This window comes from Micrasema longulum, unplaced genomic scaffold (genome assembly GCF_059751315.1).
Source record: "Micrasema longulum isolate JH-2025_06_02 unplaced genomic scaffold, ASM5975131v1 h1tg000811l, whole genome shotgun sequence".
In the NCBI taxonomy this organism is placed as follows: Eukaryota; Metazoa; Arthropoda; class Insecta; order Trichoptera; family Brachycentridae; genus Micrasema; species Micrasema longulum.
Window position 1 is genome coordinate 59,198 of NW_028278003.1, and position 15,945 is coordinate 75,142.

Below are 15,945 nucleotides of genomic sequence, written 5' to 3' on the forward strand. Positions count from 1 at the left end.
TGTTTTTGACCATATTGTTACTATGACTACTACCTTTATTTTTTCTTCTATGTATTGATTACTGTTTTTTGTACATTTTTTACTGTCTTAGAACAAGGTTAATAACCCTAGTTAGACAGTCAAAGCAACTTTGTATAAATGTGTAATTCTTTTATTGCGTTAGAGTGAGATGGATATATGACGAACGAACGAACTTACGAAATGAAATTGTGACAGAATAAGCCTTTTGTTTTTTTTTGCACAAATGATTGTTATACAGGTTTATCAAATATGAGTTTTTTTTTATTTCATGGTATTAATAAAAAATCCCCTGTAAATGAATTTTTTTTTTTTACATTATTATTATTAAATAATTCTAAATAAAGCGACGTTTTCTTATTTTTGTTTCGTTCCCGCAAAAGTGTCCATTAAATACATAAATACATCCATCTCTAATGTTGTGTGTTTTCTTGGAATTGGTGACCGTAATTCTCTATATACCTGTGTACGTATGTCGTAAAATAAATCATGTAAATACGATAGCCAAATTCCATTTTAATTATACATTAAAATGAAAAATGCGTTTTTACTTAAAAATCTGTATGTGCTTAAATAGAAATAGGGTGTTATAATAGGAAAATGGAAAACCGGTCAATCTTTAACTAAATCTATTTATGATTTTATTTAAAAAAATGAATACATTAAAAAAAAAAAGTGAAAATTAGATAAATTAAACCATGGAATTTAAATTTCGAAGGTATAAATATTTAAATGATTAGGGTAATCCAATTTCATTCCGAGTTCGAAATCATTAATTTGCCAGGTTAATATCTAAGCGACCCTTGGTGCAACGTGAAACAGTGTGTGTTCAAAAATTTCAATTGTATGCGTTAGTAATATGGAACCATTTTGACGAAATTTATTTTCCCACGCTCGGGCGATGTCCTCTTAACAGTTTTTACTTTTGCTATTATTTAATGATGTACATGCTTCCACTTTCCATTATTTTGTATCCCAACTCAACACAGGGCTCTTAGCCTCATAGAGTTTGGGATACGTTATTATGTTTTTTTTTGTAGTATACGGGGAGCGGCAAAATGATCCGACAGTTTTTAAGTAAAATGAACACAAAAGAAAAAAGTGATTAAAAATGTTTTATTGCTTATTACAGAATGGTGTTCATGTAATTTAATGAAAATAACACCAGAACAACCGATTTTATCCGTTTAAGATCTGAAGATAACCTCCTATAACTGATGTCCTTTTTTGACCTAGCATTCTTCCAGCCTTGCACTGAAGCTGTCGAATACCCTCTCTAACATTGCAGGAGACAGGTGGGCGATTTCTTGGCATATGGCTTCTTTCAATCCGTCCAGTGTCGGGGTTTGTTTTTTGTAAACTCTCGCTTTAAGGAACCCCCACAAGAAAAAAACACAATTGCTAAGGTCTGGAGAGCGACCTGGCCATTAAATGTTCCCAAAACGCGAGATGACTCAGCGTCACCTCATTGGCTATATGGGCAGTTGCCCTATCCTGCTGGAACTATATCCTCCTGCGCTAGTGCGCATGCGATTTCTCTGAAGTTCAGGGATCAGGAAGTTTTCCATAATTGTGTTACGAGTTGGGACTCTTCCTCTTGGATCAACATTAAAACACCTACGGAACTGCCGCTGAACAGCAACGCGGGAATCGACCACTGTTCCATGGTTATTTTGGCTACTAAAAATTTCCACGTGTGGGCTCTGAAACGCTCCTATCTCCACCACCTCCCACCACCTACTCGCTCAACAGCACGGTGGCGAAAACCGTCAGATGATTTTTCCGCTCCCTGTATATGTATTTGTATGAATAAATAAATCATTTTACATAAAAAAAGTATTAAAAAAATAAAATAGTAGTGTGTCACAAATCAATACTAGAATGGCGACATGTTCAGATAATATAAAAATTGTCCGTTGGGTGGACAACGGGGAAGTTCATACCTTATCTACATACGCTGGAGCTGAACCTAGTGATGATGTAAGTCAGCGGTCGGCAACCAGCGGCCCGGGGGCCGCATGCGGCCCTCGGTGCGGCTCGCGAGGTTTTCGCCGCGCGTACGCGACGGACGATATCATGCGTAACAGAGTTACATACCTATCGATTAAAGAACTCATTTTACGGGTAGCGAACAAGCCTATATGAAGCTGGAGTGAATTTTGTTTAGCAAAATACTAAAATGAATAATGCATGATAACAACTTGATATTTTTTTATGGGAGTCTACCTTCTGAAAACTACAAGGGGATAAAAAGGTTCGCTAAGCAAATACATTAGTATGTTTTATAGTAAATACATTTGTGAGACAACTGTTTCAATTCTTAATTACCGAAAAAACAAACACTTTTCTCGGTCGATTAGATTCACATTAGTCACAATACTACGTGTCTCTACTTCAAAAAATGCAATGCCTTTGTTAAAAAGACAACCAAGTCAGATGCTATTACAAAAATCTCATTGATTTTATTAACTACATTAAATGTCAATTAACGAGCGTTTTATGTTTAAAAACAAAAGTATTCGTGCACAAATATTCTACGTATACTGTTGTAACATTTTATATTTTTAAAATTTTATTTATTAACAAGTAGTTTATTACACATTTTCGAGACATAAGTCTCAACTCCATGGGACTGAAAGTCCTGTGTTAAGTTGGGACGGTAGGCCCAAGTGCGGCACGCACTGATCCCCACATAAAATTTTTGGCCCTCTTGCAACAAAAGGTTGCCGACCCATGATTTAAAGCGTTGGGATTGAAAGAAGAAAAAAAAACATTACCATCCCTCGCTCATATTCATCAATACAATATATTTAGGGGTGAAGTAGATTTAATGGATCGTATGATTGCACACTATCCACATGGAATTAAAAATAAGAAATGGTATCTGAGAATATTCTTCCATTTCGTCCATATGCTTGGTTCAGCTAAGTAAAAAACATTACAAATATCCTACTACTCGAGTTAAATTCCTCAGGAGCAAACACTATGACCTTACTGGGGATGCACAGGTGCAAAAAGGGGATCAAAAATCAGATAGCACGCCATCGGCTAATAATCCTACTGTTAAAAAAAGGTGCCCCTTAAAAACTATCACTGAAATCAGAAACGGTGGTTAAGGGAAGTTGAAGGCAAGCAAGCATTTCGGTGTTACGAACAAACGTGTAAAATGGGAACCAGTTGCCTTATCCTGCAACTAATTAATTTCGTAAATTCATTCGTATCGTATTTAAGGGAACGAGAACGAAATACGATTTCGATTGCGTTAGAGTGAGATGGATATATGACTAACGAACGAACCTTCTGAAACGAAATTAACAGAACAATCCTGCAGATACATCTGCAATAAATAGGATGTGATTGTATGGAGAATTTCCATACAAATTTGTTTTTTTAAATATTGTTGCCTTATTATTTTTTTTACCAATCAAACGGTATTTCTGCATTTGATTGTTTAATTATATTTATAAAAAAGATTTTATGTACCTTTTTTCGAGCAAATAGTAAGTGGTTTGAAACGTGCAGTCGGTTGTAAATATACAACTGAAGAATGATTTTTCAAACAGTTCCGAGTCAAAATGGATGAATTTCGAAGTAAGAATATCATTGTAATGACAATTATAAGCTGCATAACCAGCAAGAAAATTTGTTCACTGTCACTAAGTCCGATACTAGGAAGCTTTGAAATTTCACAGTTTTTTACAAAACGCCCTTAAGAATCCTTGTTTCAATAAGCATTTTGAAGATTGAAAATTAACTAAGTGTAAGTAATTGATCCGATTGCATTACTCGAGTCTTAAACCACTATGAATTATCATATATAAAAATCACTTGATCTGATAAAAACGGACAAAATACAATAACCTGTTTTTCACATAATTAGCATAACCAGCAAGAAAATTTGTTCTCTGTCACTAAGTCCTATACTAGGAAGCTTTGAAATTTCACAGTTTTTTACAAAACGCCCTTAAGAATCCTTGTTTCAATAAGCATTTTGAAGATTGCAAATTAACTAAGTGTAAGTAATTGATCCGATTGCATTACTCGAGTCTTAAACCACTATGAATTATCATATATATAAAAATCACTTGATCTGATAAAAACTGACAAAATACAATAACCTGTTTTTTTTACATAATTATGTTTTTTGACGAAGGCCAATTTGAAAAATCAATAAATTAAAATAAATAATATTTTTCGTGACATCCTTCTTAGATGCATGATGTACACATAATATGATACCATGTTTCCCCAACCCAAACTTGACGTTGAAAAATTAAAAAAAAATAAAAAAATTGTCTATTGATCTAAAGTAACTAATAAATTAACAAAAATATGCTTATTTTTTAAATCAAAATTGCTAATTCATGCATGAAGAGGTTAAATGCATATTTTCACCCAAGGAAATGTGTCCACTTGCACGCGACTCATTTGGGACGCAATATTAAAGGTGGTATGATGATTTTGTAATGTTTTTACAAATCAATAAACATGAATAGCCTAACATTTTAAACAAAATGTTTTAAGATGTGTTCATAGAATTTATAGATCATAGTGATAATAAGGTTAGAATCATCTTGTTGATTTAATAATTATACATCCTTAACACTATACACATTTATCTCTTTATGCTGAAAACATGAAACGTTTCTAATTTATTTTCCCAATAATTATAATGTACCAATTTTTTTTTTTTTTACCATGCGCTCTGTAGCTGCGAGATGTGCTGTAATCCAGCTCTCATTTATTATAATTGTAATATATCATAATTGGAGACCGGGAACTGTAATCCCAACCGCCTATGTACTCTGTAGCTCCCAGACATGCTGGGATATTTATTTATTGTACAACACCCTTGAGGTGATTTTCACAAAATCAGCGCTGCATAAATTATCCAAATAAAGCTTTCTCACAGTAAAGCAACAAATAAAACAAAATGTAGCAATTTTTGTACATGAAATAATTAACGGGATAAATAAAATAAAAAGTATAATCGAATTTAACCAATAATGTCATACATATGAAACTAGGGATAAAAAAAGATAAGTTTACAAATGAGGAGAAAAACAGAGTCTCAAAACGCATTGTTCAAGAGATTGAAGTTGTATAATAAATAAGTAACCTTAAGAAATAGAAAGCATTGAAATATTTAAAATTAATTTGAAAAAATATAGATTACACAAACATCACTCTTGTCAGATTTAAAATTTACACTAAAAATGCATTAAGTAACTTAGTAGACATTATAATAATAAATATGTACATCTCCCTTCCCCTCCTTATCCTCTCTTCAAGCATCCTTGTCCTAATCCCGCCCAATTTACAGTATTTTAATGTTCTTAAAATAAATATTTTTAAAAAAATATGAAAATAACATTTTTATATGTATAAATTATATGTATTTATTTGATATGTAATATCTTTACTAACTTTGTATACTATGTGGAAATCTGTTATTAGTTCCGAGTTTATACACTATATCTGTTTGTTTACTAAATATGTATGTAGAACTGTTGATTTCCCAAATAAAATAAAATAAATAAATAAAATTAAATAAATAAATATGTCATTGAGAAATTTCTATATAAAATGTAATGTTATTAAAAGTGAATATAAGTTGTTAAGATGTTATAAACTAATTAATTGAAACACAAATAAATAATAAATACATGTATGTAGTGTACAACGGAAAAAATATATCTATAGATAGTCAACAAAGATGAAGAACCTTTTTAGGAAAGATACGCAAGTCTAGGCATTTACAGTACGTTCACTGGATATAAAACAAACAAAAAAATATCGATGACTAGTCTATCGCGAGTAGCAAAATCTTCTGACAAAGTAATTAAAAATTTAATCCATAATTCTAATGTATTCGAAGGCTGACATCGTACTAAAATTAGAACTGTTCATTTTGCGAAGAACATTTTGCGTCGTGTATTTTGACCTTCTACCGAGCATTGATTGCATTCATTTATTTGTAAAGTAACCCAGTAATAAATCAATAGTAGTTTTGTTTTTACTGACCAATGAATGTTTTTCCCATTACTTACATATTAAATATAGGTACTTAGCATTTTACAGAATTTATCTATTGATTTTCATTACTAAGGTTCATAATCAAGATGAACATTAAATTTCCATATTAAATGGTATTTAGGGCACTCCATTGCTATACCAATTACATCGCATCTATAGCTTCACAAAGATAATGAGTCTGATGGCAGTCCAAGAACTATGTATGGAATATCACAAGAATTGTTTTTTTTTATTTTGAGTAATGGGAAACGTTAATGTAAATGATGTATTAAATTTATGTAAAATTTGTATCAAGTTGTAATATTACATACTTATATTTTTTCTGAATAAACAAAAAAAATATCGTCAACATGCCCTTAGCCTCATCCAATGGTGCATTGGGCACTGAGTTGGTACAATAAATGCAGCGTATCTTGACTTTTTGTTACATGAATGTGAGTATGGTGCCAGTCCAAGAAAAAAATTAGGCACACACATGCTTTAAAAAAAGGATAATAAACATAATGAAATTGGTCGTATCTGTGCAGACGGGTGAAAAATATAATTATGTGCGTGAAATAGAACCAGAACCCCGGAGGAGTGATTTCGACTGGATGACTGCTTTCAGATAAAAAATCTGCATAATGAAATTGAGATAAATCCGCCTTGTTTTAGTGCGTTCGCCTACCGTTCTTTAAGTACTGGGTTCGATTCCTGGCAGGGTGGGACGTGAAATGTTTGTTTAAACAGCGATATTTCATTGTTCCTGGACTAGAAGCTGAAGCGTATGACTGATCACTTTACCTTAATGTAACAAATGATTGAAATACGTTGCATTGGGTAACAAATTCAGTGCCGTATGCATCACTGGGTTCTGAGAATTTTCCCGATGGAATTATACGTTTTTCGGGAAAGAAAATAACTTGTATCGATCGCCGATCTTCCAACTATTGCTATGAAAAACATACGACGATCCGTTAGTCAATCGTGACGTGTCAATTCTATTTACAAATCCTGAATTCTACCAAAAAACCAAAACGAAAAGCAAACCAGACTAACCATAGATAAGGCAAGTAAATTATAAAAAATTGAGAACTATAGTAGGGCCAATTTAATAAGGCACATTTGACATTTGTCGGTTTTAGCCTCATAGTGAGGTGACCTGCTTAAAAACGTCGATTAAAGTTAATGAATCGATTCGGACTTCAAACATAATATATGTGAATTGAATTCAGTTACTATGAAAAAGTACTTATAGGTACTATAATTTTATTTTAAAAATCAAAAGTCAAATCCCTGTCCCATTATTATTTTCTATCGTAAATTTAAAGAACAAAATAAGATAAGTACATAATTTAATAAAACTATCAACATTCGATTTTTCTGGGTAACATCCCTAGTGTTTGAAAAGAAAAAGGGTTCACTGATGCAACATTGTAACGACGTTAGGAACAGAAACAGTTTATTATGTTTAGAATGGTTTATTAGTGAAAGTAAATCGTAAAATTACCTTCTTTTATCATTATTACAATAAATGTGTAATCGTTACTAAAAAAAGTTAAGCAATTGTGCAGTTCTTAATTCGAAAAAGTAAATAATATTTTATTACCGTCCTTACAAGGTTATATTGTTGAATTTTTATGAAGTGTCAAATGTGACCTATTAAATTGGCCCTGCTATAATTTCAAATTGATTCATTATGACATCCCACCTTACCGCTTTTGTTGATAGTTATGTATTTTTTCATTAAATTTTTTTTATTTGGGATGAAAGTATTATATTTTACTTCTCACCTTTCCGGCTACCTTTATGCAAAAAAATGACATAAGTATTTTAGTATGGATGAATGGATGGATTTCATTTCGTTTTCCATTACGTAAAAGAAAAAAAACAATTATATTAACTATACATACTTATACCCTCTTAATTTAATTTCTATGTTTACTTTTTGTCATATTTTTTTTTACACTTTTTTCAACAATTTTATTTACACTTATTATTATCATCCTTCACGTTTTATTACCCACAAAAAATAAAATATATTTTTAAAATTAAAATCAGAATACTGTAACTTGTTAGGTTAGCTTTTTAAAAAAATATTAAATACTATGTACGAGTAGTTGTGGGGGATCATTACCTCCCATCAACAGTAGTTATATTCGATAAAAAAAAAAGGAATTTTTCACTATGATAATCCTTATCACTATGATAAACATCTAATTTCTATTAAAACAATAGTACAATACACATGTTGATTTTTGATTTCTAATGCATTTTTTGTTATGATGCATTTTTTAAAGGTAATTTAACTATCGTATTTATATAATGTATTTTTAATACATTTGTAGGTATAGGAGATGGCGGTTTTGGATTCCAAGAAAACTGAAAACCTGCGATTGCAAAGGAACAAAAGTTATTGAAACATAGAAGAAAGATTCAGTTTTATTTTCATTTTTTATTATTTTGTTTAGAGCTACTGCATGTACTTTTAATGTATGATTGAAATATCACATTTGCGCACTTTTCTGCCAGGTCTCCTTAAGCCTTTCTCAATATTGTATTAGAGAAAACTCTCCAACCCCATATTTTATCGAAGAAAACTACACAACTCTGGTTGAGAGTTTTACAACAAAGGTAATTTTATTTATCTAGAGTAGGTCTCCCCTACTCGTGAGTACAGAGGAGCCGAAGTGGAAACTAACCACTTCTCGGTAGTATCAAGAGTAATCTTGTTTCAAGGGTGGCGGTCCAAGCCCCGCAAAGTACAGGCGCCTTCTAGAGTCAAAGTTGGTTTTTATATTAGTTTCCTTCTTACCTATTTTAACGACTTTCCGGAACTTTGAAGCTCTAGATGGTGTAAATGTAATTTATTTAATTATTTTAGACACGTCTGTATTTCCAGATGCACGATGACTCATGCAAGCTGCATAGGTACCTGATCCCTCAAACCATTCGTTTTGCGACGCTTTCTCCGGTCACTTGAATCGTGAATTCTTTTGTCGGTTTTCCCGATTTTCCTTGATTACACGAAGGAAATGTAACCGAGTAGTTTAGTCAATGTTGATTTTTCTTCATAAAACGATCTTATTTATAACTTGCTGCATCCCATATCTTCTTAAAACTCGATTTGAAGTACCTGAAGGTATGTTCGAGCATCCTATTTTACTATCTGGACTTTTTGAAATTTATATTAGTTTTTCTTCATGATAGGTAAATTTTTCGTCAATTTTTTTGCTTGTGCATTCTTGGAAAATGTCGAATCATGTATTTCTGGTCATTTTATTTAACTCTGTCGAAGAATCAGAAAAGAGTTAGAAACAACACAAAATTATTCAATAAATAAGAAGTGGAATGAACTGTACGTAAAGTGTTACTAAGCAAAATGGCGGAAGTTGGCGGTTCATTTTTTTAAATTGAATGAATGAACTTTGAACTTAAAATACAAAACCAATTTAATTTTACAGAAAAAAAATATTTTTATATCATGTTAAATAATATTTGATATTTTAAAGATAATATCGGTCAAATGTCCACCACAGAGTTGTTTAATCCGAGGTCCAATTTTTATTAGTTCTCTCATTAGATGAGCAAAGTAGGGTAAAAAATATTACTACCCTGGCATTGGTATATTATCATTCATAAGCATTTAGGGTGGCACGATCAGGTTAACGAAGTTAGTCGTAAACTATATAGCAGTTTGCACTCACTTAAAAGATTATAGAATTTCTTGCCAATTAGAGCAAACATTAGTCCAAAGCTTACTTCTTCAACTCCTTGACTATGCGGATGTATGTTATCCAGATGCTAACTCTGAATTACTTGATAAGTTAGAACGATTGCAGAATGTTTGTATACGTTATATCTTTGATCTTCGCAAATTCGACCACATAACCGAATATCGCACGCAACTACACTGGCTCAGTATCAGGTATAGAAGAAACGTTTACATTCTATCACTTCTTCACAATATTTTAAATAATCCCACTTCGCCTGTTTATCTGAGAGAGCTCTTCCAACGTTCATCACAACACGGACTATCTCTTCGTTCTAGTAACGAGAGAACCCTTTTAATACCCTTTCGTCGCTCTAATTTTCTTGCCTCCTCTTTCACAGTAGTAGCTGCTCGATCGTGGAATAATCTACCTACTAATGTTAGAGACGCCCCCTTCTTTATTTACATTTAAGTCAAGATTGAAATGTCACTATCTAAATATTTAAATTGTTCCTTTATCCTTCTTCTTTCCTTCCCATCCCCTCTCCTCTCTTTATAGTACAGTGTTAATTTTTTTATGTATTTTTATTTTGTTAATTTAAGAACTTTGTTTTGAATTTTTGTATAAAATTGTAAGATTTAATATGCCCATGTACTGAATGGTTTAGTTAGGTAGGAAGAAATTACCTTAAGGCAATATACCCGCCCTTATATGTATATAAATCGTTAAATGAATAAATAATAAATAGATGTTACATGTGCTACCTAAGCCGCAATTGAAGTAGAAGACCTCAAAAATAAACACTGAATTTAAATAATTATTCTTGATTTACTTAGAAACATTTTGATTTGCAGGATTTCCATTCATTACAACGATTTAAACCTTTAATTGAATACAATGAAGCAAAAAAGATTATGATTTTTAATTATTTATTAAATATTTAGCAAAAAATAACTCGAAAATATCCAAATACCGGGTTCCCGGTATTTGAAAAATGTTTTTTATTTATTTACAATTTTAAAAAACCCGTTAGGGTTACATTAGAAATTTAATATTGTCTAGTCATTTTATGGCTCGTCTAGTCTAGTTAGTTCAGTCATCATGTGCTTTTTCAGATTGATTTTAAATTTGTCTCCATTAAAAGTTTTTAAGTAGTAAGGTAGGTCGTTGTAGTGTTTAAGTCCATTATGTAGTATTTTTGACTGTCCTGTGTTTGTCTTTGCTTTTTCAATATGATAGTGTTTTTGTTGTCTGGTGTTATATTTATGTATGTCAGCATTTTTGACTAATATTATGTCGTCGTCTTGTATGTTTCCCAGTGCTATATGATCTAACTTCACCTTAAAATTGAAAATTCTAATTTTTACCGCGCGTAAGAACACATTTTATATCCAATTTCCCGTAGGGCTGAGCTTCCTCAGTTTATTGAGTTTATTGAGCAAGTTAATCAATATAAATATTTAGGATGCTGGCTGAATGATAAATGGGATCACTCGCAAGAGATCAAAGTCAGAATAGAGGTGGCGCGAGACTGCTTTTTCAGGATGCGCGACCTTCTTTGCAGTAGAGACTTTAATTTAGACTTGCGAATGCGCATTACTCGATGTTACGTCTTCTCAGTTCTTTTTTACGGCGTCGAAACGTGGACACTCACCCAAAACACTTCAAAAAAGATGTGGTGCTACAGGAGGATATTAAAAATCTCCTGGGTGGATAGAGTCCGAAACGATGATGTTCTCCGACGGATGGAAAAAGATTAAGAGGTACTGAAGACCATAAAGAAACGAAAACTTGAGTACTTTGGGCATGTGATGAGAGGTTAAAAATATAAAATTTTACAAGTCATTCTACAGGGAAGGATTGAAGGGAGACGCAGTGCAGGTAGAAGGCGCATCTCTTGGCTTAAGAACTTGCGCGACTGGTTCCATTGCAGCACTCAGTCATTGTTCAGGGCAGCTGCCAATAAAGTAAGAATAGCAATGATGTTTTCCAACCTCCATCGGGGAGAGGAACCATAAGAAGAAGAAGAATATTATAAATGCGAAAGTGTGTTTGTTTGTTTGTGTTTTCTTCACGTCTCGACGTAGCAACTGATTGATATATTTTTTCGTAGAGATAGCCGGAGAGGTGAAAAATAAAATAAGATACTTATTTTTCATCCCAAATAAAAAATGGACGATGAAAAAATATATAAATATTTTAACAATGAGCAAAGTTATTTAAAAATGAGTAGGCGGTAAGGTGGGATGTCAAAAAGAATCAACTTGATATTAATTCTTTGATTGCTCTTTTTATGGTTTGCTTTTCGTTTTTCTTTTGTAGTAGGATTTTGGATTTATTAACAGAATAACGATGCGACTTCGCCATAGGCTAACGGATCGTCGTATTTTTTTCTTAGCGATAGTTGGAGGACCGGCAATCGATACATATGTCCTGAAAAAATATACCATTCCACCGGGAAAATTCTCATTACCAAACGACAAAACCAATTAATGAGCCAACTATAATTATTTCTCCCTAATACCACGCGAGCGAAGCCGGGGGTAAACGCCAGTCCATGCTTCGTAAACAGTCTCGACCGCGCAGGAGAGAATGCTGGGATAGCCAGCATTTTAGGCACCCTAAACCTTAGAGTTTATACTCTAATCTCTAAATAGGCATACCTTCATTTTGAAATGGGAACTCTAGCCGCAGTTCACACGTAAGCGCTGCGAAAATGAATACACGACAGCGTTTATTGCGAGCGAGATCACAAAAAATATTATTTATTTTTTATACCAAATGTATTAGAATTGTTAAAAGACGAACGGAATAATCCAAATTTTTTTTTACTGCCGGCATTTTCGGCAGAATTATTATATTTTATACTTTTATATTTTTAATATCTTAGTGTATTGCTAGAATAATCGTAACTTTTAATGTGCATTAATTGAATGTTATCACTACCGAAAATCATTTATATTCTTGATTCGGTTAGTTCCTTATTTAAAAAAATAATATTTGTTTGTTATTTGAACATCAGTTTTGAATATTATAATAATATTATATAAGGCACTATGAAGTTGATGTATACTTCATTAGTGAGAAGCCAGTTAGAGTATAATACCCGTATGCAGAGACAAACCTTAAGGTGAGGAAAGTACATTCTATTGTCTTCACCTTCGGGTTATTCTCTGCATTTGAAATTAGAATGTACTTTCCTCACCTTAAGTTTTGTCTCTGCATACGGGTATAACTCTACAATATGGACTCCTTACTACAACTGTCACCAAAATTCTCTTGAAAGAGTTTTAAAAAATTCTTACGGTATATAAATTTTAAACTTAGAATCAGTCATGAATTTTTAAATTACGATTTTTTACTAAAAACATTAAATTTGTTAAAACTTAACGATAGAAGAAAAATTAAAGACCTTTTAAATTTATTCAAATTTGTAAATTCAATATGGGATTGTCCTGAACTATTATCTCTTATCAACTTCAGGATGCCTGGAGGAATGACTAGACAGGTGCCATCGTTTTGTAGCAACAATTCACGGACAGTGTATACTTGTAATGCCGTATTAAATAGACTTCATGAACTCGGCAATAGTTATTCCCACGTATCTGACATTTAGTGTAGGGTATTGTTCCTATAGAACAAACCTTTTGAACTTTTTTAAAGATAGCGAATGGTAATTACATTTATTTATTCATGCATTTCATAATATACACAGTTTTTTGTTCACTTTGCCCAGCTGTATGAAACAGTACTTATGATTTTCTTGTTGTATTACTGTAGAATGTTTTATTATTTAAACTTTCTACTGAATATGCTGTATAATTTTTAGATTCATTTTTTAAATATAAGTCTTGTATGATTTTCAGGTTTAATTTTTTTTAAATAAATCTTGGGATAAAGAAATTTATGTTTTTTTTAAAAAATCAAAAAATTAACCCAAATATGTAGTATTATAAATGTTTGTAAAAGGCCGATTTGCCGTTTATGTTAGTAAAATAAATAACATAAAATAAAATACAACGTAGGTAGTTGAATAATAATTTAAAACCCGGTATAATATTACACCTACGTATAGTTGAAGAATATGGGTGGGAATACCATCCTTATCATCCCTTTCGCTCCTGAGATATTTTTCAAAATTTTCTTTACTTTCCTTTTTTTTGGACCATCTCTCCACTTCGGATACTGGAACTATCATTTAAAAAATATGCTATGTTCTAAGTGGCCAGTAACATGAACAATCGTTGTGGCCAGGATCTAACAGAATATGGAAGGCAATTTGATTTTTTTTTGCACCCACACAAACGTGTTGGCCAGGAGCGAAAGGGACATAGTAGTAGAATAATGATGGTATCTAACTATCGACGGTTGGATTATTGTAATATGTAATAAATGTAATATGAGCGTAATGTGTTCTCAGGAATCGTGGTGTCGAAGGCTTCGAGGAGTACGCCGGTTATGCACTACCCCAGACCAGCAGCAACTCCCAAAAGACGTGCTAAATAATGGTAAGGACGTCTGACTCCCTTTCTGGAATGTTCTGCATTTCTCATTATTATATAACATGCATATTATATTTCCCTTTCCTCTTCGATGTGAAATAAATAAACTATATTTCTTTAAACCGGGTTGTGGTCCCGTGGTAGTATTGTGGACTCCGGGCCAAATTCGAAGTTCAAATCCCACACTACCACAACTCGATTTCAATTTTTTCAGCAAAAGTTATGTACGACTTTTAGGAAATGGTCTGAAAATTTAAATATTTGAGTAAGTAATAAGAGCTCAAGTATTTCTCTTTTTCATATTTAAAAAAAAAAACAATTTCACGAGTTTTGTAGGTTTGTTTTCTTCACCGGGTTTCAAAACTATTGGACTTTAATATTAATATATAATATATTTAGTATATCTCTGCACCCCACTAATGATACGAAAAGCTGATTTCAGATATTGATATATGTAACCCACGGGTCAATGCTACAACATTTAATAAAAACAAATAATATATTTATAAGAAAACATTTTCTAAAATATTTTTTCTTATTGTCACAATTAACAAAATTATACATTATGATTACAATGGAATATTTTATTTCTGTTTTAACCAAGTTTGACAATCGATATATAATATACTAAGTTAGAAATATATTACATATAAGCATAATACGCATCAAAATATTATGAGCCATCTTAGTTTTCAGCCATTTTGAAAATTGGCCCAGCTTAACTTACCCCAGCTTGACTTACGCATATAAACAACCGGTGATTTTCCAGATTTAGGTAATACTAAGATAAAATAAATAATTTTAATAACCGGAAGTAAATCGATCCATAAAAAAACATCATGTTCAAATAATCTACCAGTAAACTTTATTTTGTTAAATTCCACTTTTAAAAAATAATCATTGTATATTTATTCTATTTAAATTATTTATTGACAATTCCTGATGGAATCCCATTGTAATGATGATTACATCATCGGTTATTAAACTTATATTTACTTAAGTTATTAATTGAAAAAATACTTGGTACACTTCCACTTATTTATTTGACCAATTAGCGCTTTCACTCTCTAATGGGCATCTTCAGACTGGTCAAGTTTGAAGTCTAAAGGCCCATTAGAGGGCAAAAGCGCTAATTGGTCAAATAAATAAGTGGAAGTGTACCAAGTATTTTTCATATTAATAACTTATATGTAAGTATATTTATTCATTCAAAAATCTCAACATTCAATCAATATCTACGACTACCAATATCATTATTAGCAAATAGCCTCCTAAGAATCAAACAGAACGAATTTATAAATGCACCTTCTTTAGGAAGCGCCTGAAACATTGTTATAATATATTCTCAGAACCCTAACTGCCTTTCAATTTTTTCCTTCTTTCCTGGGCCCCGATTACATTGGGAATTTAACAGTTTTCTTCGACTGTATATAATGAAAAACCGATAATTGTGTATGAAAATGAGTATATTTGCATGAACATTTAAAATATCTTCGTCGGTAACCTATAATTGAACATGTTTAGAAGAAAAAAATGTGTGCATATTCTGCTTTTCATACTGAAAACTTAATTTTACTTTGTAGATAAAATTGAAGATAAATGTTAACTTTCCATTGTAATCGGGGCCCTGGATCTTCTCCCTGTCTCTTTTCCTAACTTCTTATCCGACTCCACATTCTATGCATTCTTTTCCTCAT

The 15,945-nt window shown here is 32.0% G+C and overlaps 1 protein-coding gene across 2 annotated transcripts in view; it reads left to right on the forward strand.

The window, feature by feature from the left end:
- Positions 1-15,945, forward strand: part of MCU (mitochondrial calcium uniporter) — a 128,379-nt gene that overhangs the window by 2,479 nt on the left and 109,955 nt on the right. For both annotated transcript variants that reach the window (XR_015823044.1, XM_088230712.1), the window contains exon 2: positions 14,167-14,254. Coding sequence is in view for 1 of the 2 variants with exons in the window: in XM_088230712.1 (XP_088086838.1) it covers positions 14,167-14,254 (88 nt within the window). In the remaining variant the exon portion in view is untranslated. The remainder of the gene's footprint in view (positions 1-14,166; positions 14,255-15,945) is intronic.